At 41.7% G+C, this 23,993-nt stretch overlaps 3 protein-coding genes across 9 annotated transcripts in view; 1 reads left to right on the top strand and 2 right to left on the bottom strand.

Moving 5' to 3' along the window:
* Positions 1-2,993, bottom strand: part of ETFDH (electron transfer flavoprotein dehydrogenase) — a 29,906-nt gene extending 26,913 nt beyond the window's left edge. For both annotated transcript variants that reach the window (XM_073341471.1, XM_073341472.1), the window contains exon 1: positions 2,703-2,993. In XM_073341471.1, the coding sequence (XP_073197572.1) occupies positions 2,703-2,736 (34 nt within the window). In that variant the 5' untranslated portion in view covers positions 2,737-2,993. The remainder of the gene's footprint in view (positions 1-2,702) is intronic.
* Positions 2,994-3,498: 505 nt separating this feature from the next.
* Positions 3,499-6,172, top strand: C4H4orf46 (chromosome 4 C4orf46 homolog). Its single transcript, XM_073341470.1, has 2 exons — positions 3,499-3,847; positions 4,455-6,172. The coding sequence occupies exons 1-2, from the start codon at positions 3,677-3,679 to the stop codon at positions 4,608-4,610; spliced, it is 327 nt and encodes a 108-aa protein (XP_073197571.1). The 5' UTR covers positions 3,499-3,676; the 3' UTR covers positions 4,611-6,172.
* Positions 6,173-6,418: 246 nt separating this feature from the next.
* Positions 6,419-23,993, bottom strand: part of RXFP1 (relaxin family peptide receptor 1) — a 91,145-nt gene continuing 73,570 nt past the window's right edge. For 5 of the 6 annotated variants that reach the window (XM_073341463.1, XM_073341466.1, XM_073341467.1 and 2 more), the window contains 7 exons: positions 22,703-22,774; positions 19,872-19,943; positions 16,332-16,403; positions 14,800-15,029; positions 11,328-11,738; positions 10,136-10,354; positions 6,419-7,643 (listed from right to left, as the gene is read on the bottom strand). In XM_073341463.1, coding sequence (XP_073197564.1) covers positions 7,342-7,643; positions 10,136-10,354; positions 11,328-11,738; positions 14,800-15,029; positions 16,332-16,403; positions 19,872-19,943; positions 22,703-22,774 — 1,378 coding nt within the window. In that variant the 3' untranslated portion in view covers positions 6,419-7,341. The remainder of the gene's footprint in view (positions 7,644-10,135; positions 10,355-11,327; positions 11,739-14,799; positions 15,030-16,331; positions 16,404-19,871; positions 19,944-22,702; positions 22,775-23,993) is intronic. The other variant, XM_073341464.1, reaches the window with a different exon arrangement.

Below are 23,993 nucleotides of genomic sequence, written 5' to 3'. Positions count from 1 at the left end.
TAATAACAGACAGAACAAAGTGAATTACCAAGCAAAATAAAATAAAACATGAAAGTCTAAGTTTAACAGTAAGAAAACTAAATACAGACAAAATCTCACCCTCAGAGATGTTTCAATAAGTTTCTATCACAGACTGGCCGCCTTCTTAGTCTGGGCACAATTCTTCCCCTGGTACAGCCCTTGTTCCAGCTCAAGTGGTAGCTAGGGGATTTCTCATGATTGCAGCCCTCTTTTGTTCTGTTCCACCCACTTATATATCTTTTGCATAAGGCAGGAATCCTTTGTCCTTCTCTGGGTTCCTACCCCTCCTTCTCAATGGAAAAGCACCAGGTTAAAGATGGATTCCAGTTCAGGTGACATAATCACATGTCACTGTAAGACTTCAAGCCCTCATTCCTCCCAGCCTGACTCACAGGAAGGCCTGCAAGCAAACAGAGCCACCCACAGTCAATTGTCCTGGTTGATGGGAGCCATCAAGATTCCAAACCACCAATAATGGCCCACACTTTGCATAACTACAATAGAACCTCAGAGTTATATTTCACATTTCTAGTTTCAGATACAAGAGTGATACATTTATACAAATAGGATGACCACACTCAGTAAATTATAAGTTTTGTAATGATACCTTACAAGAGACCTTTTGCATGAAGCAAATTCCAGTTACATTATATTCAGTCATTAGCATATTTTCATAAAATCATTTTGAGTGAAACATCACAAATATATATTAATTTTTAAAGTGTCACAGCTCATAAGCCATCTGAACTAGAAATACCTGTGTCATACCACCACAAACTAAGAATCCTCTCTCCCTCCCTCCACCCCCCAATCCCTCAGCCTGACTTTACAAGTGAAGAGAGACCTTAAATAAGTATCACTTGTTTCCTAAAATGCTTTGAACATTTATCAAATATTTCTTCAAAGTAGCAGGAGCACGATATCCAAGATAGAGAGGAACAATTTTTGTCTTGGCACTTGAGAATAATACACCCAACCAAAAGGCAAACCAATATAACCTTTATATCACCACAGGGTGTAATCTCTTGGAACAGTGTAATGCACATGGACTACAAGTATTATTTATGTAGCTTAAGTCATACTAACTTAAATAGACAATCCAGATGTCACACTGAACTGCAATAGATTTAGGAGTAAGAGTCTCAAGCAGTATTTACTTTAAAACAGAGAACCTTACAGTTAGTAATGTATTGCAGAATAGAACATATTTCATAACCACAGAAACAACTGCAGGTACATTCCTTAAAACATGCAACCTTCATTTACCATTTGAGAGCGCTATGATAAGATTCCTTCTTGACTAAAGTTATATGAAACTAAGATATGCATTTGTTAATGATCTTTTAGGTCCCAATCCTGCACTGTCAAATGAGCAGGCAGACTCATCTGACCTTCCTGTATAGAAGTCACTGCAGGATTGGGGCCTCAGTGACTTGGTACTTCACTCATAACACCCATAAGTCTGAACTTTTTGCAAACATTTTTTTAAAAGGGAAGGAACTTGTATCCATATGAAACTCTTTGCTAACTGCTAACAAGGGGATTATTTCCATGTTCATTATTTAAATGATGGAACAAAGATGGAAAAGTAACTGTTATTTTCTCCTATTATCCATGCATTACAACACTGGGAAATCACCACCTAAAAAAAGAGAAAAAAATGTATACACTGTACATGGTACTTTACAGCAGATAACACACCAATAAAACAGATACATATATGGGTCAAGTCCTGCACACAATTATGCATGCAATTTTATTCATGTGAGGAAAGTTATATGAATTAATGTTCCCCAGATTGGACTGTCATATACAAACAGTTACTAGTGTGTTTTATCTGATGTAAAGTGCTCACATGTGTATGTGGCTGTAGGATCAAACTACAAAATTAAGATCTGACTTTGCAAGACCCTGATCCTGCAAGAGTTCCACATGGGTGGACACGTACAGCACTGCAATGACTTCCACAGGGAGAAATTGTGAACTGAATACACAGTCAAATGAGGTAAATGAACTAACAACAATGGTTATTCTGGCCAGTACTGTGGGGTCAGTGTCCTTTCCGTTCTAAACACGTTAAATCACTACCTCGCACATCAAGCACAAGCAAGGGGCATCACAACACTGCTGATTCGTGTTCAAATATATCTGTTTTGTAAGAGTCACAAGGCAATGACCTTTGGTCCAGTTTTGTGTCTCGCTGTAAAGACAAGGGGAGGGGCAGCCGTGTGTGATGGGCACGGCCCACAATCATACTTGCTACTGGACAGGCCCCCTAGCTTTAATTTCATAGAATATCGGGGTTGGAAGGGACCTCAGGAGGTCATCTAGTCCAACCCCCTGCTCAAAGCAGGGCCAATCCCCAATTTTTGCCCCAGTTCCCTAAATGGCCCCCTCAAGGATTGAACTCACAACCCTGGGTTTAGCAGGCCAATGCTCCAACCACTGAGCTATCCTCGCCACTTTCACTCCCCTGTCCTACCCCCATTGCTATTCCCGCACACATGGGGGGGGCGCACAGCCCCCCTTCCCACGAGCAAGGAATCGTGGTGGCACGTTAACAGGGCAGAAGAGGAAACTGCTCGGGGAGCGGGTGATTTTCAGGCACCACCCGAGAGTCAGCCTGCAGCCCACTAGCCCCGCGGACCAGCAAGGTGCCCACGAGCGACGCCCCACGTTACCTTGGCTGGAGAGCGTGCAGAGCGGCAGCGGCATGGTGCCTGCCTGGGCGCCCCCCGGGGACGGGGCAGCCTCCCCTCAGGGCCGGGAACAGGGGGCGAACGCTGCCGCTGCCCGCTACGCACAACCCGCCCCCCAAAGCGCCCGGGGGTCCCCGCTCTGCCTTCCCCGAGCGCCCGGGCTCTGGAGCTCCGGGTCAGCCTGCCGCCGCGAGCCCACGCACAGCCCCGGCCAATGGCATTCACCCCGCACAGCGCACACCCGCAGCTCTCGCCACCGCGGCCCCGCCCCACTGCGCCTGCGCGCCAGGCTACCTGCCGGGAGAGGGATTACTACAGCTCCCAGAATGCCCTGCGGAAGGAGAGGCGCTGGCCCGCCCTACAGGCAGGGCGATGTTCCCCGCTGAGGGAAGGGTGCAGCACGGCGCATGCGCTAGCCCAGTGTGGCCGGAGAAAAGAAATTTCTTTATTGTCCCATAATTAAACAAAACTCCCGGGACGCGAGGAGGCGGGGCTGTATAATGGCATCCATGGCCGCCATAGCTAACGGCCTGGCGGATGCAGGCCGGAGCCGGGGAGGACGCCTGATACCGGCATGCATTGCGGCAGGAGAAAACTATCCCTCCCAGCATGCAGTGCGCCTATCAATGGTCTAATCCGTGTTCTCTGGAAGGTCCCGCGCTGCATGCTGGGAGTAGTAGTTCAAGTGGAGCTGCACTGCATATGGGGATAGTCGCGGACCACATTACCGAGCCCCTCCCTGCCCCGGCCAGCAGAACGGAAGTTGGGGTGGTGTATGCGGAGGGGGAGGGGATACGCTCTCACGGATCACCGGCCCTACGATGGGGGGCGGGGTCGCCGAAGGCTCCTGCTCCGCCCCTCGGGTAGGGGGCGGGGCCAGTGAGTTTCGCGCGCGCCGCGAAACCGGTTGATTTCGAGGGATCGTTTTGCGGCCGTTCGGAGCCGAGGCAGGGAGCATGGCTGAGGCGGGGCCGGCGCAGCCCGTTTCCCCCGTCGCGCCCCTCGGGGTCTCCCCCGGCGCCGGGCCCAGGAGAAGCCGGAGCGGCGGCGGCAGCGGGGCGCGGCCGCTGGAGCAGCCCAGTGACCCGCGGGAGCTGCTGGAGGAGGTGGAGATGCAGATCGATGACGTGAGTCTCCGCCGCGCGGGTCGGAGCCGGCCCCGCTGTGCCCAGCGCCAGGCACGCTGCCCCGGGTCCAGTGTCACCCCTTTCCCAGCCCCATGAGCTAAACCCTTTTGAACCGGAATGTGAGTGTTCGGGGGGGAGGGGGGGAATCAGACCTCTGCTCGTACCTGTGTAGACGAGGACTGATTCAAGACCTGTCTGTCGCCCTGCCTTGGTCAGAGCGCGGGGAAGCCACCAGCCCGGGACCTGGCCATCCAGGAACGTGAGGCAGACCTCAGAGTGGCTGCGCCCCCCTCCCGGTATCTCTGAACACCCCGTGTGCGTTTGGTGCCAAAACTGTAATGGGGTTCAAGAAAGAATTGGATAATTTCATGGAGGACAGGTCCACAAGTAGCTAAGATCGTCTGGGATGCCACTCTATGCTTGGAGTGTCCCTAGCCTCTGATTGCTCAAAGCCGGGAGCGGGCAATGGGATGGATCATGCAGTGGTTGCCTGTTCTGTTCACTCCCTCTGAAGCAGCTGGCATTGGCCATGGTTGGAAAACAGGACACTGGGCTAGATGGACCATTGGTCTAACCCAGCATGGTGGTTCTTATGTTCTTGCTGCAGGCCGCATTCTCGCTAACAAAGATCCTGGAGGCAACATCTGCTGTGTCAGCCCAGGTAGAGGAGCTCGCGACCAAATGTTCAGAAAATGCCCGATTCCTTAAAACGTGGCGGGATCTTCTGAAGGAAGGATATGAATCTCTGAAACCCAGTGACTGACTCTGTGCAAACACACACAGGAGGAAAGCTCAAGAGGGTACCTGCGTGAGCTGAAGCTGAATCATCCCACAGCATTTCCACTTTGTTACCCTTATCTTGCAATGCCAGGACTTGGCTCTCGGCCATACTGGGTTAAGGAATGTCTGTATAAATGAAGACTGAAACAACTTTTTTGTGCTTTTTTTTTTTTATAATATCTTAACGGGGCTTTCATCAACTGCCCCCCTTCAAGGAAATGTTTTGTTCTGTGCACAAGCTGTTTCTGTGGATAAAATGTTGATACTGGTGCATGCATGAACATCATTCAGAATCTGTTGATAATAGCATAGACTGTTTTAGTTTGGCTTGGGAAGAGGGACCAAGTCTGGATATTTAAACTGTTGGTTTCCTTGCAGTTCTATTGATTAGCAAGTACATATGAAATGTTCTAAATAAAATTTTCATTAGAGTAATCGCAAAAAGAAAAGGAGGACTTGTGGCACCTTAGAGACTAACCAATTTATTAGAGCATAAGCTTTCGTGAGCTCTAAGGTGCCACAAGTCCTCCTTTTCTTTTTGCGAATACAGACTAACACGGCTGTTACTCTGAAACCTGTCATTAGAGTAATGTTACACTTGTATTCAGATACCACACAGAGAGAGATATCTGATACCTCTCTAATTGACCACCGTGGTTCTGTAAATCAAGAATTCCCCAAGTGTAATCACTTGCAGACAGCTATAGTTTTGTTAACCACCATCGCCTTCAGGAATGTATATAAGCTTGTTATTTCCAAAATAAGTCTCTTTAATATCTTGTTAATCAAACGAGACTACTTGTGAAACTTTCTGCCTTCACTTATACCTATACAAACTCCATTCTTATTCTGCCATTTAACAGGTATTAATATAGATATAAATGAGTCTAGAACTTGGTCTCTCGTTTTTAAGACTGTAGCCCAGCTCCCTCCCTACACTGAGAATCATCTTAGCCAGTTTTTCAATACTTTTCTCCATAGTTGCATTTTTACAGATTATTTGATCACTGCAAACCCTTCTACACCTGATATTTTTATGTATTTTGGTTACTAAACTATATCTAAAGTGCCTTATTGTATGCTTAGATCATATTTTTCTTCCGATAGAAACTCAGCTGTATTGTGTATTAAAAGGTTGGGTTGCTATTTGAAGTGTATATTTCAGTTTCAGTAGTATCTGTGCTAATTCTCCGTTTTCTGTAATCTTTGAAATAATATGCTGTATCAGAACTTGTTCTGCATTTCCTCCCATTTAACGAACTAGTAGGTTTCTGATTCAAACCCTATAATCTGGCATACCATTGTAAACAAGGATCGACTATCTAAAAGATTTCTAATTTGTGGTAAATATCTGGATCATAGCTACTGTACCCAGAAACACATGAAAAAATCAGCACTGAAATGAGTTGGGAAGCTATAGAAAAATGTAGTGGTGTGCCATGACTGAGTAGTCATTGATCCCTATTTCTTGGTGTCCCGTCCCCCACCCAAGAAAATCTAATTATTTATTTCTTTTGCCTAAAAAATAAAAGACATTAGAACAAATATTGAACAGCTAATTATGGCAGCTTCTTTCTTCCTTCCTCCCATCTGTCAAAGTGTAGAGAAGGCTGTAAGTAGTACAGGTGCTCTTACTGTTCCTTGATTATTTAGCTAATCAACTTGATGCTCTCAAAGTGGAGTAAAGGAGAGTTTAATGTTGCAGACATTCTGCATTATCCAGAGTATCAAGTGAGGATACAAAATGAAATATGGTGTGTTTACTATTTTCATCAAGGGGAAAACAATCAGTTTGATCAGCAGGTAAATCTTTATTCCAAATAAATCAATATATACAGTAGCGGAAACATGATACTCATCTGTTCTGTATTTGATTCTAACATATTTCAAAGTTTTGTAAACAGTAAAGTGTGAGTCACACTATATTTTCCTTCTTGTATCTTTTAGGAAGTTGAGTGCAAACATTAAAAACATCTTTTTGCTTTTTTAAAAAAAACTTCAAAGTGTAAATGCAGAAGAGCATTTCCTCCAGCTGTGTTATCTTGGGAACTCAGCTGGCCACAAGCCAGTTACTGAAAGTTTCCTTATCCAGTATCCCTTTCTTTCATAATATCAAAGTGTCTTTAAAAAAAAAAAAAATCTGATACACACATATGGAGAATCTGCCTGATTGCTTCAGTTGGGACCCCCCAAAACGTAGCTCAACGTTGTACCATTTTTAAGTATTCATAAATCTGAATCATTTTAATTGGTGTCCAGTGCCCCATGCCTGACCTATGAGTAACTCTTCAGAAAAATACTGCAACTGACTAAAGTTTAGGAAGTTGCATAGCCATTCAGAGTTAACTTTTATATTTTTAGCAATCTGGTCATCTAACAATAGACTGCATACGAATTACATTTTAGAATTTAGAAAGGTACAAAGTAACAGTTTTAACCTTTTTGACTTTATCTGCCCAGCCCCAAAATGAAAGTAAAAATTGGACTGATAGTGGAATTTTATTCGCATACATTTTTTTTCCTATGGCTACTACTTCCTAAGGCTCTTCAAAAATGTATGTACTGTTAAGTTCACTCTCTGTTGTCTTTTTCTGATTAGACTTCTTGGCCATCACTGATGTGAATCTGTGTTACATCTTTTTCCTTACTGCTATAAAACAGTGAGTCCACATCAGAGATGGCTGTGCAAATTTTACTGTGACTATTCAAAACATTTATCTGTATGAATTCAGTCTTGTGGAATGTGTGGTTGCTGATGTTTCAGAGGAGTCTGTAGAAATAGCAGGCTTTGTTAACTCTGGTGTAATCTCTTGCATTGGCCACATCTCTACCCAGATAAATGATGGGCCATATGTTTTCTGATTGCTTTTGCTTCCTATGGATCTTCCTTGTTTGTAATTATACCAAGCCTGCTGAATCATTTCTTTGAAAGGTCGTGTGGTCAGAGTGTAGAGGAGAGGATTCAAAGCACTATTTATAGGCAGTATAAAAATCACCACCCAGGAAGTTATAGTACCTTGAGGAGGAAAAAAGAAATTTAAATATTCAAAAGTGTATGTACTCAATAACATTGTATTAGTATATGGTACTTTGTGCTAAAAGCAGTGTACAAATATTAACTGATATCTTCACAGTGGCCCTTAAGGTAGGTAGGTACTATACCATTTTACAGTTAGGGAATCAGAGGCAGAGAGTCGAAGGGACTTGTCCAAGCTCACCCAGCATGCCAGTGGCAGAGCTGGGGTTTGATTTCCTGACTCAGCTTTGTGCTCATTCCTTCAAACTACACTCTGTCTACTTCTAACAATACTTTCTTTTAGAATTACATTTTCTTAGGTAGAGGAGACTTGCACTTCTTAAAAAATGCATTTTCAGAGTAAGTTTCCTTTTCCTACGGGGACGTTTGCTATACACATTTTTTGGTCAGACATTTGATATTTGACTCTACCCCTTTCAAAAGATAACTCTAACACCCTTTTGCTGAGTCCACTTTCCTGAAAGGCAAGAATTTCTCACTAGGTCTCTCCTCTGACATGTATTTATAACTAAAATTGATAGAGTAGTAATTTCTAAGCCTACTATTGCTGGTGGCAGCCTTTATACTAAACAAATGTCCTTTGTGATATGTAGGGACCTACCAAATTCATGGTCCATTTTGGTCAATTTCACAAATTGTAAATTTAATGATTTTAGCTATTTAAATCTGAAATTTCAGGGTGTTGTAATTGTAGGGGTCCTGACCCAAAAGGGAGTTTGTGTGTGTGTGTGGGGGGGGGGGGGTCAGTGTTATTGTGGGGGGGGGGGTTTGCAGTACTGCTACCCTTACTTCTGTTCTGCTGCTGATGGTGGTGCTGCTGTCAAAGCTGCGTGACTGCAGAGTAGCAGCTGCTGACAGGGAGCCCAGCTCTGAAGGCAAAGCCACTGCCAACAGCAGCACAGAAGTAAGGCTGGCATGGTATGGTATTGCCACCCTTACTTCTGTGCTGCTGTTGGATCATATTAAAGAAGTTCTGTATTAAAATCACAAATGAGTTTGATTCCCCATAGTTTAAATTCCAGGGTATTACTAATTAAGAGGCCTCTTGGTTTTTGGTACTGTTTCTCTCCCTCTCTGTGTGAAACTTGCAACCTGCTAATTGTGTTAGTACATTCTAAAACACAGTCTGTTCTCAAAGCAATTCTTTGTAACAACAACTACTCACACAGAGAGAAACTCAAAGCAATACTCTGTAAAAATAGAAACAGCACCCAGAGACTCCAAGCCCTTTTGTTGTATTCATCTTGCTTTGTTAACAGTTGTGATTAAAATAGAGATAGAGGATGTATGTGGATGGATGCTTGGTGTGGATAATAACTGAATAATAAGGGAGGTGCCAGCCTAAGAATCCAGTGTCCATCGGCTGAAGAAGGCGTCAAGTGGAAAATAACCAGAGGACCCCCACAGGGCAGACTGGAATCCACCCAACAGCCTCAAGAATGGGAGAACCAAAGAACAAGATAACATCTGGCAGCACGGAGCCGTCAGGAATGTGCCATCTGCTGATTGATTCAGCAACAGCATGATGAAGCAATTCCCACAGACTGGCATAGGAAGAAATTCCTTTAAAAATGGACTCTAGAAAGTGAGAACTTTGGGGTCTGATTCTGCAAACCAATTTCCAGGAGCATCAGATGTGCATCTGATGAGGCCCTGCTCCCTCCTCACGTCCAGGCCACCTGGCCAGTGGCTTGGCATGAGTAACTCTAGGGCTGGTAACTATGATAACAACCTTGCAGAACCTCTCTGTGTGTGTTTGTATGAATGAATGTGTGAATAAATATGAAATTGAATGGAATGTTATAGCTATAAGTAACTGCTGACTATGATTCTTTCTGTATTCACAATAAATGTGGTATTTTGCCTTTTCCCCTTTAATAAGTTCCTGCTGGTTTTTATTTTATTGGTATAACACTGCTGCCTTCAGAGCTGGGCCTTGGTCAGCAGCCACCGCTCTCCGGTTGCCCAGCTCTGAAGGCAGCAGTACAGAAGTAACGGTGGCAATACTGCAATCCTCCCTAAATTAACCTTGTGACCTCCCCACTCCCCCCGCAACTCTCTTTTCAAAAGGAACACTGCAGCAGTGAACGGTTGAAAGAAACTACATCAAGCTAGACTTTTTAGTGTAGTCTTACATTGAGTTCAGACATCAGAGCCGCAACAGCTGTTATTGCAGCAATGTGGCTGCCACCAAGAGCCATAGGATCAGAAATACCAGCTGTAATTAAAATTTTGTTTTCAAATTTTGTCCATTGTGCAATAATATATGATCATTTTTGAACTTTTTGAAAAGTTTTTGAACTTTTATTGCTGTGGCTAGAAAAAATAGACTTGGGGTGGGAATATTTAAGCTTTAACTGATATAACATAGGATTATTTTGTGTTAGCACTCGAGTTTGCATTTTCTAGCTGACTTTCACACAAGCCATTTAACTGAATTTTTTTATTTAGAAAAGAAACAAAAAACATACCTGGTATTTCTACTTGAAGTAAAGAAAGCAATTTCAAAATAAAGATGGGAATCCAGCATAGTGCATCAGTGAAAACAATGAAGAAAAAGCGTTTAGCAAGGGTCATCTCTTTTTTAATATGATTCTGGATTTCAGTTGCTGTGATGGTTGTTTGGTGAACACTGTAAAACATACTTCCATAGGAAAACACAATGATGATAAAAGCTGCCAAGTTTACACCTGTTAAGAAGTTAAGGGATGTTAGTGCTTTAAGACCTGAATTAATATTTCCAGGCATGTAGCTTACTGGCAAATTGGGCAAGTTATAGGGCAGGTAGCAAAGGAGAATCTTGTATCCAAACTACTAATACAACTGGAATTTAGATAGGTAGGTAGAACTTGAGTCAGTCTTTATATAGGACACTGAGGTTAATGCCCCCCTTACTCAAAGTATATTTATTAATTATCACTAAATAGTGAACATTTGCCATCTAAACCATGTAGTGCATCTTGTAGGTCTGTGTTCTTTGGTTTCAGCGTTGCTTTACTGACAATCATCTACCCAGACACATTACAACCTCTAATCCCTGTACTATCTGAGCACCTGCTAACTACTAAGGAATGTTATGCTTACAACAACCCTCTCAGGTCAGTATTATCCCCTTTTTACAGATGGCTTATCGAGGCACAGGACAGATTAACTGACTTGCTCAAGGTCTCACAGGCAGTCTGCGACTGAACCAGGAACTGACTCTAGATCTCCTAACTCCTAGTGCAATGCACAGTCCACTAGACCATCCTTTCGACCCTAGAAAGATGTGGCCTAGACAGGCAAAGATTGGGGACTCAATCCCTGATTAGCACATGCTCCAACCAACTGACCAGTGACTGGTCATCACACCATCATCAAACTAAGCAGCAAATGAGTAAGCTTGTGTATAATACTGAGATTTTAAAAATATTTTTATAAATTTGTGGGTTTCAGACTTTCACAGAGCGCCCATTTTCAAACATGAGTAAATAAGGGGTTCAAATCTAATTCTTGGGTGCTGATCGTTGTACTTTAGCATATAAATGCCCACCTTATGCACTTATCAGAGCATCCAAATATGGGATTTGGGCAGCCTAGTAAGGCTGCCAGCTTCGTTTGAAACGTGGGCTCCCCGTGTAGCTCCAGCTAACATATGTAAAGGAAGAAACATAACATACTTACCTAAAAAAATAACAACAGAATAAATCTGGCCTCCTGTACTTTCTGCCTGTTCTGAATGAAGAGGAAAACAGACCCCATTGGTGCCATAGTAGTTTCTGAAAAATTCCTTGTGGCTCAGTGGAATAAAAGCAACCACAAAGCCAATAACCCAGATGAGAATCAAAATGGAAATTGTCCTGCATTTTCCTGGCTTCAAATACCTAAAAGGGTAAACTATGCATATATATTTTTCCAAAGTCATGTAAGTCAACAGTAAAACTGACACCTCTGTGGACAGAATAGCCAATGATCCCACCAATTGGCAGTGGATACTATCCATCCACAACTGAGCATGCTTGTTGTATTCTCCACGATATTTAACATCAAAGGCTCCAATCACAAATAAATATATTCCCATCAGACAGTCAGCACCTGTAGAAATAGCATTTAAGAACATGAATAAATAGGGAATAATTTGGTTTATATATCTGAATTGTCCTTTATTTTACAATATATATGTATTAATAATATACTTAAAGTTCTACCAACAACTATAGTTAAGGTTACAAAATTCTCAATTCTAACTAGTTTTCAGTGACTGCTGCCTTTCTGAAATTTTCACCATTTGGGCTGACATATTTTCATTCTTGCTCTCTGCCCTACAATGATTTTTCTTTTAAGTTCATGCAAAAAACAGTTGTTATAAAGCATGAATAAAAATAACATACATTTCTCATTACAAAAATACTTCTTGCACCTTTTTATGAACAGTTCTAGTTCCAAAATGGCTAGAACACTGAAACTTGGTGTTCAAAGTGTTCACATTGAGTAGAAGTTTCTTTGCTAGTGTTACATACATTTAGTTTTGATTTGCCCAAGCTATGATCCTATGAAAAATCATATACTAGGCATGCACAATACAGATTGCACAGAGCCTTTTACTGAGGTTGAAAAGTTCTCAAGCAAGGCAGGCCAACTGCACATGTGACTGACTAAATTAGCTCCACAGTGAAAAGTAAAATATTGTGGGAGGGTTCATGCACACTGTTCAAAGTATGCATTAGGGAGTTCCTCTCCGAGCCACCTTAGGCATTGTCAGGATTAGAGCTGTGCAAAGAAAGATAATTCCATTTTGTGGAGGCTTTCAATATTTTGAAATTTGGTTTAATTATGATCTGGAACAAAAAACAAAAATTTTGAAATACTCCAAAAATGGGAAAGCCCTGGAGCCTGCAACTTCAGGCCAGTCCACGTGGCTGGTGACCCTGGAGCTGTGGACTGTGGAAGCCTTGGGATCCCTGGCTCAGGGGCAGTCCACCTAGCTGGCTGCCTGGTGTGGAGAAAGTAAATAAGGAAGTGTAATTTATTCCTTCTCATAGAGAAGAACTAGGGGGTCACCAAATGAAATTAATAATTAATTTAAAACAAACAAAAGGAAGTATTTTTTCACACAACGCACAGTCAACCTGTGGAACTCCTTGCCAGAGGATGTTGTGAAGGCTAAGACTATAACGGGATTCAAAAAAGAACTAGATAAATTCATTAGCCAGGGTGGGAGCAGGAATGGTGTTCCTAGCCTCTGTTTGCCAGAAGCTGGGAATGGGCGACAGGGGATGGATCACTTGATGATTACCTGTTCTGTTTATTCCCTCTGGGGCACCTGGCATTGTCCACTGTCGGAAGACAGGATACTGGGCTAGATCGACCCTTTGGTCTGACCCAGTATGGCCATTCTTAGAGCCACAGACCCTGGAAAGCCGTAGAGTCCCTGACTCCAGGGCAGTCTGCATGAGTGGTTGCCCCTGAGTCCTGGACCTTGGAAGCTCTGGAGTCCCCAGCTTAGGTGCAGTCTACCTGACTGTCCCAGAACCATGGACCTTGAAAGCCCCAAAGTCACTGGCTCAAGGACAGTCCACCTGGCAGGCTGCCAAGGAGCTGTGATCCTAGGAACCAGTGCTGGTAGGCAGGATTCCATAGAACCGTCCCTGCTTTCCATCAGACCTTTGTCAAAAGCAAACAGCTTCAGCAGAAGTTTTAACTTCAATGAATCAGCATTCTCCAATGGAAAAACATTCTGTTGGAGAATTTCTGACCAACTCTAGACAGGAGAAGCTCTCTGTTGCAGACCTCCTTGGGTGCACCTGAGGGGGACAATATGCCAAACCCAAATGTTAAAAAAGCATGAATCAGCCCCCCCCCCACCCAATCATGAGGGTTGGGGAGGGTTAAGAAGAAATTTGGGGTTCTTTTTATTTGCCTGACATTCTTTGAGCATGTAGGGTGCACTTGCTTCATGTTTTCAATCTTTTCACTGCAACCATAAGTACTAAAAATTTTTTTTAAAATAACAGTTGAGATTCCCATGCAATCTCTTTTTTATTCAGTAGTTGGGGATTTAAGGAAATGATTAAATATCATGAGACATGCAAGAAAGTTGTAAGAGATAGCAATGCTGAAAGTGAGAGAGACAGGGTAGCCCTGCTGTGGACCTCGTAAGGATTTGGGATAAGGGTTCCTGGAGTGTCTAGCGCAGTATTTTGGACAAGCCAACAAACCACAGAGTCCTGGACAGTGGGTATTTAGAAATGCTGCTGTCCTGCTTTATATACAATTGACAATTGCTTTCTAATGTGATTTATGTAATCTTATGAAATACCAAAGTTAAGGTAGACCTCTTTGTATTTAATTTATAATAAATGCAGTATGCAGTGTTGTAGCCATGTTAATCCCAGGATATGAGAGAGCCAAAATGGGTGAGGTAATATCTCTTATTCGGCCAACTCTAGGTCCTGAAGAAGAGCTCTATGTAAGCTTAAAAGCATGCCTCTCTCACCAACAGAAGTTGGTCCAATAAAATATATTGCCCCACCCACCTTGTCTCTCAGACACAGGCAGGGAATTTGTAATTCCATTGATCAATTACGAAGTCGTTTGTCAACAATTCTTGGTTTTAAAATTTAAAAAGAAGCTCTGACATTCAGGGTCACATTTTCAAAGTCAGTCCTGCATTTGCACACACAATCATTTGGTCATGTAAAGAACAGAATTTTCTCTTGCAAACAGAACGCACAGAACGTGTGTAAAATTGAGTTGTTACAACCGGTATGCAAATTGGATTGTTTTGAACACAAATCCTGCTGGTGTGCACAAATTACTATATGTTCATAATTGTGATGAAGCTGGGTTAATGTTCCTTTGAAAATTTGGGGCTCATTCCTGTTCTTATTGAAGACTGTGATTTGACACTCAACTTCTATGGGAGTAATATCAGACACTTTGCCTTCAGTGTTAACCCACTCTCCACAGTAACTTAAAGGTAGAATCCAACAACCTTTGTGTTGTTTGAGGTATAGCATCTTATATTATAATTTGGCTGAACTTTCTCGCTCTTGCAATCTAGTGCTCTGCTGTATAATAATAAAATTTATAGCCAGACACACTAAAACCAGATTTTTATATTTGTTTGATACCTTTTATTCGGGGGAATACTCACAGCAGAGAGACATTATTGACATGGCATGGAGCTTGTTCTCAGATCTGATGTAAGGTCGCATGCAGATAACAAAGATATTTCCAAAGCAAGTGACAGCAGAAACAACCCAGACAAACACTCTCTGTATAATGCTAGCTAAGAGATTCTCAAAGGATGAAATCCCATCGGTATTTGGCTTACAGCTGCGCACATGAGGGGCATATCCACAATACTGGAATTTCTTAAAATATCTGGTTGAGGAAAAAAGAAAATGAGAAAAATGTTTCACTCTGATTATCAAATTGATGTGGCTTGGGATACATGTTTTTCACAATAATATGGGCATTTGTGGAACACCTAGTAAAGAGCCAAAGCATAAAATGTTTTATGGTAATAGAAAACTAGTAATAAAGGATTTTGATTTTTTCAGTATGCACACAAAGAAATGCATAAATTCATTAATGGATTCCAAGGCTAGAAGGGACCACTGTGATCATCTAGTCTGACCTCCTGTATAATGCAAGGCATAGAACTTCCCCGAAATAATTCCTAGAGCAGATCTGTTAGAAAATTGTCAGTGATGGAGACTCCACCACTCGCCAAGGTAAATTGTTCCAGTGGTTAATTACTCTCATGTTTAAAAATGTGAACCTTATTTCCAGTCTGAATTTGAAATAAACTTCAAGTCTGTATAAAACCTGTCAGGGTATGAACCGATTAGTTAGTTAATGTTTGTTTAGTGGTTTGATGCTTAAAAGCACAACATAAGTGTGCTAAACAGTAATAACAGTACTTAAAAAAAGTAATTATTTTAATTGAATCCATAGTGCACACTATAAAAAGATATGATTGTGACAGAGTGCAGAAGCAATAGCTAGTCCTCACTAAGCTGGGAGTTAAGCAGCTCTTGCCCTCCTTCCCCGTTCCCTAGTTTAATTACTTATGTGAAGGCATGTAAGAATGTCTGCAGGGGAATCAGAAAGCGAAGAGTGCCTGTAGAAAGTCACGAGATCTACACCCAGCTGCTAAGTTGGGGTATTTTCCCCCCTTTGTTTTACTTACTGATACTGATAAAGGTTTGATCATTCATGCTGATTATGGTTGTATTTTTTCATCAGCTGAAAGTGATCTGGTACATTCTGAGAGCCACAGAAACATTATTAATAATGGTCTATATCAGAATACATTATATATATACTAGCATACCTAAACTGGTGCTATTAATATTACTTTAAATCATTTATAGATCAATAAGCAAACCTAGATAGAGTCAGTACAATATCTGTTTACAAGGAACTGAACTTTGTTGTTTAGGAGATTTAATAATAATTTTAATTTTATCATTATGTTAAAATGAATCCTAACTTTGCCCCCATCACTTTTTCTTAATGATAATCTCAGTTTAGCTGACGGCATCAATTGGTTTTTCAACTATTCACCAGCCAGAGAGGTAGTAAATGCAAGTTCTCATACATTTCTATTTTTAAACATTCTGCACTTTGTCAAGTTAAAAATTCAAAACATAAGGACGAAAACTGGAATAATCTACTTACATGTGGGAGAGATTTCGAAGTGGTTTGAACATCCTTCTTTGGATATTTGTAATTTCAATGCCCTCCAGGCTGCTATAACCGATATATGAACAATCAAAAAAGGCAACATAAAATCAGTGGTAAAACACAACAAGCTTATTGTGGGCACAATTGTGTAGCTTTGATTATATGAAGCTATAGATGAATGAGAATTGCTTCTAGTCCATTTATATATTTGAAACTTCTGCAGTAGAAATTCTAAATAAAAAGCTAAAAAGTTAAATAAAATAAATTACAGTTAATTTTGATAATCTCACTGTCCTAAGAGCACACAGGAGCCTCTTTCAGTGCTCTCAGCACTTTCAGTTATCTATATTATTGCTTTGCCCTTCCAAAGTACTGTTCTATTGATGTTCTTCCATTATCTCAGGGAAAATAACAGTTCTAATAATAATATTTTACCATTCATATTGTGCCTTTCATTTCAGATGGTCCAAAGCACTTGGCTAGCTATAATAACAACCACTGAATTCACCCAATGACTGGCATACTGATTTGACAAAGACTGAGAAAAATCACAGAAATGTAGGGCTGGCAGGGACTTTATGAAAAGTCATAAAGTCCAGCTCCCTGTGCTGAGGCAGGACCAACTATATCGAGACCATCCTTGACATGTGTTGGTCTAACATATTCTTAAAAACTTCCAATGATGGGAATTCCACAACCTATATTGGAAACCCATTCCAGAACTTAACTGCTCTTATAGTTAGAAAACCATTCCTAACGTCTAACCTAAATCTCCCTTCCTGCAGATTAAACCCATTTCTTCTTGTCCTGTCTCCGATGGACATGGAAAACAACGGGTCACCGTCCTCTTTATAGCAGTCCTAAACATATTTGAAGACTGTTATCAGGTCCCTCCTCAGGCTTCTTTTCTCAAGACAAAACATACCCCATTTTTCAAGCTTTCCTCAGAAGTCAGGTTTTCTAAACCTTTCAAAATGTTGTTGCTCTCCTCTGGACTTTCTCCAATTTGTCCACATCTTTCCTAAAATGTTGGCCACTCTTTCAAAACTACCATGGGATTTTTTTGTTTTTATTTTTTCTTAATGTAAGAAAAAATTGCATTAATATCTTCAACTACAATGTTATGTCACTGAAGTATAATTTTATAGTATTATATTAACAGAATAATTACTTAATTCTTTCAGTTCAAACAGTGCAACAGTTAAATGTATAGTGTGTTTTCTAAATATATACTGTTGTTTTTTGATTTGCACTGAGATGAATTTGGGGCCTATCCTATAAAGATTTGAGTGCAAAGTCCACCTGAGTTCACAGCAGATCAAGCCACAGGTGAAGAACAGTATCTGCCTTAATGGTTAGTAGCTGTGAGGTAGTGGCCAGCTCTAAGGGTCTTTTAAGGCCTTTTCCTCAGGGCTTGTTTTATTGTCCACAGAATGATTGCTTTCCCTTCTCCTCCCAGCCAACTTTCTGCTTATCTCTGGTCACTGATGCAGAAATTTCTCATCTGCTTTCTTCTTCTTCTGACACCTCCACTTGTCCCAGTGACCCAATCTCATCCCATCTCCTGATCTCCCTTACGTCCACTCTCATCCCCTCCCTTATTCTTCTTACTACTCACTCTCCTCTAGGCTTTCCCTTCACAACACAAACATGCTTTAGTGTCTCCCATTCGAAAAAAACCCAACCTTCATCCCACTTGCCAATCCAACTATTGCCCCATGTCCATTCTCCCTTTCGTCTCAAAGCTCACTGAACACACTGTTTGCAAGTACTGTCTGGAGTTCCTCTCCTCCAAACCCATCCTAGACACTCTCCAATCCAACTTCTGCCCCTTGCACACCACTGAAATCATTGTTTCCAAAAGCTCAAATGACCTCTTCTTGGCCAAATCTCAGAACCAGTACTCCATTCTCATTCTCCTTGACCTGTCAGTTGCCTTAGACATAATCAACCATGTTCTTCTGTTTGAAATCTTGTCCTCCCTTGGCTTCCATGACTCCTCCTACTTCTCTAATTGCTCCTTCAGTGAGCCTCCTAATTCCCACTCCTACTTTCTGTGTGGGTTCCAAAAAAGCTCGTCCTTGGTCTCCTTCTCTTCTCCCTCTACATCTGATGTTTGGATAACCTCATCTATAAACACAAATTCAACGATCATCTTTATGCAGACAACTCACAGATTTACCTCTCTACTCCAGACCTGTCTCCTGTCCAGACTAAAATCTCAGCCTGTCTCTCTGACATCTCTTCACTGATGTCTAACCATCAGCTCTGGATCAACATAGCTAAAACAGAGCTCTTCATTTTCCCCCTTAACCCCTCCTTTCTTGATCACCATGGACAACACCACCATCCTGCTTATCATTCAGGCCTATATTCTGGGTGTCATCTTGGACTCAGACCTCTCCCTTGGTCCTTACATCTGGGTTACGTCTAAATCTTATCAAGTCTTTCTGCATAACATCTCTAAATACAGTCTTTTCTATCACTGGAATATGGGGTAGGTCTTTCTCAAGCTTTCCTGTGGAAACTCACTGTGTATAAATAATTCAATACATATTGAAACAGGGGACTGGAACTCATCCCAGATGAGTGACTCTACAGTCCAGTGATTAGGACATTCACGTTTGCTCTATGGCCTAATGAATATTTAATTTATATGCAGTAGAACAGCTTCAACAGGAGAGATTGAGCATAATCTGCTCTAAAATACCTCATACCTCCCCTTGGAAAGGGGAGACCTAAATTCAAATCTGTTCTCCATCAGGGAGGAATGGGAAACGGAACTGTGTCTCCCACATCCCAAATAAATACCTTCATCACTGGGCTAAATGATAAAGGGGGATGGGGCATCTCCTTCTCCACCAACAGGTTTGTTTAACTCTAGGAGAGGGTTCATGGCCGTGAATCCCAAGCAGAGGGAGCCACCTCCCTCCAGCCTGGAGTGAGGCACCTAAGGACTTGACCACGGGGTGATTTAGTGCACAACAAGCTGGGGGGTGTAAATCTACAGCACATTAGTCTGCTGTGCACTAAGTTGCCCTTTGGACTCTGATACCATGCACTAGAAGTTCCATTTCAGAGCGTGCTATGGAACTTTTAATGTGTGGTAGCATTGTTCACATGGAGAGTTAGTGTGCGACACACCAGTGTGCTGTAGATTTACACCCCAGCGTGAGGAGTGCACTAACTGTTCATCTAGAAAAGCCCTTACCTTCATGACAGTGGAATTGATTTTACCCTTTCTGGATATTTTTATATGATATCTGGACTGACTGGTCTCTTTTTGTGCTTCAAAATTTCCCCCAAAAGAAGGTGGAGAGCTCAGGAAAAAATATTTGAATACTGTAAGTAATTTTTTTCAAAGTTACATCTTTGAGGGACACCAATAAATAAAATAGAGGAGTAGAGATACAAAGCACCTCATATATGGCTTGCTATTACACTTGTTCTGGAGAAACAATTTTTCTCAACAAGAATTGCAAAATCAAAAAGAAAATATCCATAACACATATATCAAAAGGACTAAATACTTACAGGGATTTGAGTTTTAGTAGGTAATCAAACTGGTTTGCTTGTATTTGCTGGATTGGGTTATATGAAAGGTTCCTGTAAATGCAAACAGTGATATCTAGTACTGTGCAGATTCCTTAAAGCTTGTTCTAAAGATAATGTCTAGCCACATTATCCCTTTGTTTTCAATTCCTGTAATAGTGACACATAGTAAGGCAGTTACAAGTGTAAATAGTGATACTCCTCTACCTGACAACTTGGTAAACAAGAACAAAGAACAGACTGATGCTTCACAGGTGTGATGTTAACACAAGAAATTTTATTAAATGTTTTTAATTGCAGAAATATTTCAGTTGCTAAACTTTTTGGACTTTATATATTAAAAAAAGCTCCAAAGAATTCTTCATCATCATCATAGCAAATCCAAAGTGGCATCGCCTCCTTGCAGATCAAGTGCCACCCAGACTTATCTCTAGCTAGGACTGCAAGATTACCAAAAAAATCACATATATTTAATACTCCTGAGGGCATTCTGCACCAAAAAATTAAAAAGCATGCACACAATATATTAAAATTCTGCAAAATTCTGCAAATTTTATTTGTCAAATAACTGTGGAGACTCCAGCATGGCATTGGGGAGCTCAGTGGGAGGGTCTGGGTATGAGGGGGGTCTGGATACACGGGGGTTAGGTGGATGGGGGAGTAGCTCCATGTACAGTGATTCCTCCCCTGGCAGCTGAGGAGTGATGGGTACAGGATGTGCAGGGGTAGGGGAGAGCTTGCAGAGCTTCCTACAGCTGGGGGAGAAATCTGGGGGTAGGTCTGACATGGCCCCAGATGCAGGGGAAGAGGAAGTCCTGTCCTCCCCAGCCCAGCCAGGACTAGCTGCTGAGCCCGGCATAAGGTAGGTGCCACTAGCAGGGTCTTCTTCAGTCCCATCCCCTGCCCCACAGTGATTTACCTCTCTGCCAGCTGCCCTGGGCACCCAAAACATACTGCTGGGGAGGGTTGTATGACCGCTCTTGTGGCTTCCCTTTGCTTCCCTGTCAGAAAGTCATTTTTCTGTGAGGAAGCAAATAAATCTGTGGGGGGACATAAATTCTGTGCATGCACAGTGGTGCAGAATTCCCTCAGGAGTAATTTCAAAATAAGTCACAGGTTTTTTCCTAGTCTCTAAAATGCATCTTTTTTACATGCATTTATTTGACTTGAGAAAGAAACTTGAGGGCAGTAGAATAAAATAATATAGATTAGAATCAGGCACAACTACTCTGAGTATTTATATGTATGTGTGTGTGTGTCTACCTCAGAACTTTTTGTTGTCCTCCTGATGTCCCCTACAGGCCTACAGTGACTGCAGGACTCATGTCTTATACCCAGTCTCTCCAGCTTTATGTGCACCACTGCATTGGGCTGGCCCTTACCAAGGACACAGTGTGAGGGAAAGACATCAAAAGAATACCTACTCCTGATTAAAGGTATTTATGTAGATTTGTGATGCAACAGAATGAGAATTTCATTGTGTTGCATTACATGAACCCAGTTACAGTGGGACCTGATATAGCTGGGTACCAGATACCATACACCTTGTCGTTCACCACAGAAATACATTAAAAAGGTGAATGTCAATGGGGAGGATACAAGAATAAGAGTTCTCTGAGGGATCTCTGTTATTACTGCACAGTCCATACTAATCCTCTCTAATGTGGCTCATGGTTTAAAAGTCACAATTTGGCCCTAAAGCAGGACTGAATGAGTAGAATCATGCTCTGAAAATGTCTTTAAATTTTGTAACTCCATCCCTCTTTGGAGATAAGCAAATATTATTGGGATCCTATAATTCCAAAGTGGTTTCCAGATTTTGTAAATAAACCACCCCACAGAAATATACAAACAGGTCTGGGCACTACATTTTTGGTTTACTCTCAGTCCATCCCTGCTTACATCTTTTTAATATTCCTCCACTCATTTCCTGGTGTTACACACTTTGTGCCTTTTTCTCTCATGATCTGTCAACCTGTTCAGAGCCGTTATGTTTTCCAAGCACAAAGAACAAAACAGTCTAGATTACTTCTATTTCAGATTCAGGCAAACACCACACATGGGGCCTGATCCTGCAAACATTTGCTGTCGGGTGTGATACTTGATATGCTGAATGGCTTTACTGTAGTCAGGAGTCCATGAAGTCAACAGAACTGCTCATGATAGGCACTATTATGCCCAGCAGCAGTGTTTATACATTTGGGTACAAAGATCAAACAAATATGAAGAGTGTTTTCTTTATTTTGTAATAATCTCTCTCTTGAATCTTGTTGCAGCTTTGCTGTCAAGCACAGAGGCAGATTTCTATATTTCAGGTTGTAATACATAGAAAATAGAATCATAGCAGCATAAACCACAGAAACTAATAGATTGCAGTAGAGATAGTGTGTCATTTTAACAGTAGATTCAATACCTGAGGAAAAAGTGTATTCCTAAAATATATTCTTAGGGCCAACTCCTGTCAAATGCTGAGATCCTGTTGAAGTCCATGAGATCTCTCATTCTAAATGGCATATTCATTTTGTGTATGCTGAGTAATGGAATATAGTTATTAAAAATACTAACAATATATTGGGCAGGAATAATTTTAAATAATTACAATCATGATACTATGCATCTTTGAGGCAATTATTTTTTACATAATCTTTTTTTAAAATTGCATTTCAGACTAAGTTTGGCATTTTCAGGTAAAACTCAGATATGAACATGACTTTCTTGGTTTTGCTTCCTGGACTGAATGACTGAAGCTATCGTTTCGAATGAATAATGTACAATAACACACAGTATAAGGAAGAGTTATTATAAAGTCTTACAGCTGTGAGAGCTCCTTCAGGTCCTTAAATAGATATGGAGGAAGTGATTCAATCTTGTTGCTAGCCAAGTCTCTGTGGAAACAATCGCAGATATAATATAATTAGTTGTTAGTGGTTTCTTTTCATTATGTCAAGAAGCATTAATAACGTAAAGAGGTTGATAACTTTGAGTCCCTTTGTCAACTCAAATTATAGGTTGTTATATAGGTTATCAGAAACCTGGAAAATAAAAGAATGATGTTAAAGCAAAAGGTGAATGATAGAGACCTCAGACTATAGGAGACCATATAATAGAATCATAGAATCATAGAATATCAGGGTTGGAAGGGACCCCAGAAGGTCATCTAGTCCAACCCCCTGCTCCAAGCAGGACCAATTCCCAGTTAAATCATCCCAGCCAGGGCTTTGTCAAGCCTGACCTTAAAAACCTCTAAGGAAGGAGATTCTACCACCTCCCTAGGTAACGCATTCCAGTGTTTCACCACCCTCTTAGTGAAAAAGTTTTTCCTAATATCCAATCTAAACCTCCCCCACTGCAACTTGAGACCATTACTCCTCATTCTGTCATCTGCTACCATTGAGAACAGTCTAGAGCCATCCTCTTTGGAACCCCCTTTCAGGTAGTTGAAAGCAGCTATCAAATCCCCCCTCATTCTTCTCTTCTGCAGGCTAAACAATCCCAGCTCCCTCAGCCTCTCCTCATAACTCATGTGTTCCAGTCCCCTAATCATTATTGTTGCCCTTCGCTGGACTCTCTCCAATTTATCCACATCCTTCTTGAAGTGTGGGGCCCAAAACTGGACACAGTACTCCAGATGAGGCCTCACCAATGTCGAATAGAGGGGAATGATCACGTCCCTCGATCTGCTCGCTATGCCCCTACTTATACATCCCAAAATGCCATTGGCCTTCTTGGCAACAAGGGCACACTGCTGACTCATATCCAGCTTCTCGTCCACTGTCACCCCTAGGTCCTTTTCCGCAGAACTGCTGCCTAGCCATTCGGTCCCTAGTCTATAGCTGTGCATTGGGTTCTTCCGTCCTAAGTGCAGGACCCTGCACTTATCCTTATTGAACCTCATCAGATTTCTTTTGGCCCAATCCTCCAATTTGTCTAGGTCTTTCTGTATCCTATCCCTCCCCTCCAGCATATCTACCACTCCTCCCAGTTTAGTATCATCCGCAAATTTGCTGAGAGTGCAATCCACACCATCCTCCAGATCATTTATGAAGATATTGAACAAAACCGGCCCCAGGACCGACCCTTGGGGTACTCCACTTGATACCGGCT

This window comes from Lepidochelys kempii, chromosome 4 (assembly GCF_965140265.1).
Source record: "Lepidochelys kempii isolate rLepKem1 chromosome 4, rLepKem1.hap2, whole genome shotgun sequence".
Classification (NCBI taxonomy): domain Eukaryota; kingdom Metazoa; phylum Chordata; order Testudines; family Cheloniidae; genus Lepidochelys; species Lepidochelys kempii.
This window is presented reverse-complemented; position numbering and strand designations above follow the sequence as displayed.

What these genes read in the sequence shown, in the direction of transcription:
- C4H4orf46 (XM_073341470.1), top strand. Translation starts at nt 3,677, where the DNA reads ATGGCTGAGGCGGGGCCGGCGCAGCCCGTTTCCCCCGTCGCGCCCCTC. An exon ending in TGGAGATGCAGATCGATGAC is followed by an intron (nt 3,848 to 4,454) that starts GTGAGTCTCCGC and finishes TTCTTGCTGCAG; the next exon opens with GCCGCATTCTCGCTAACAAA.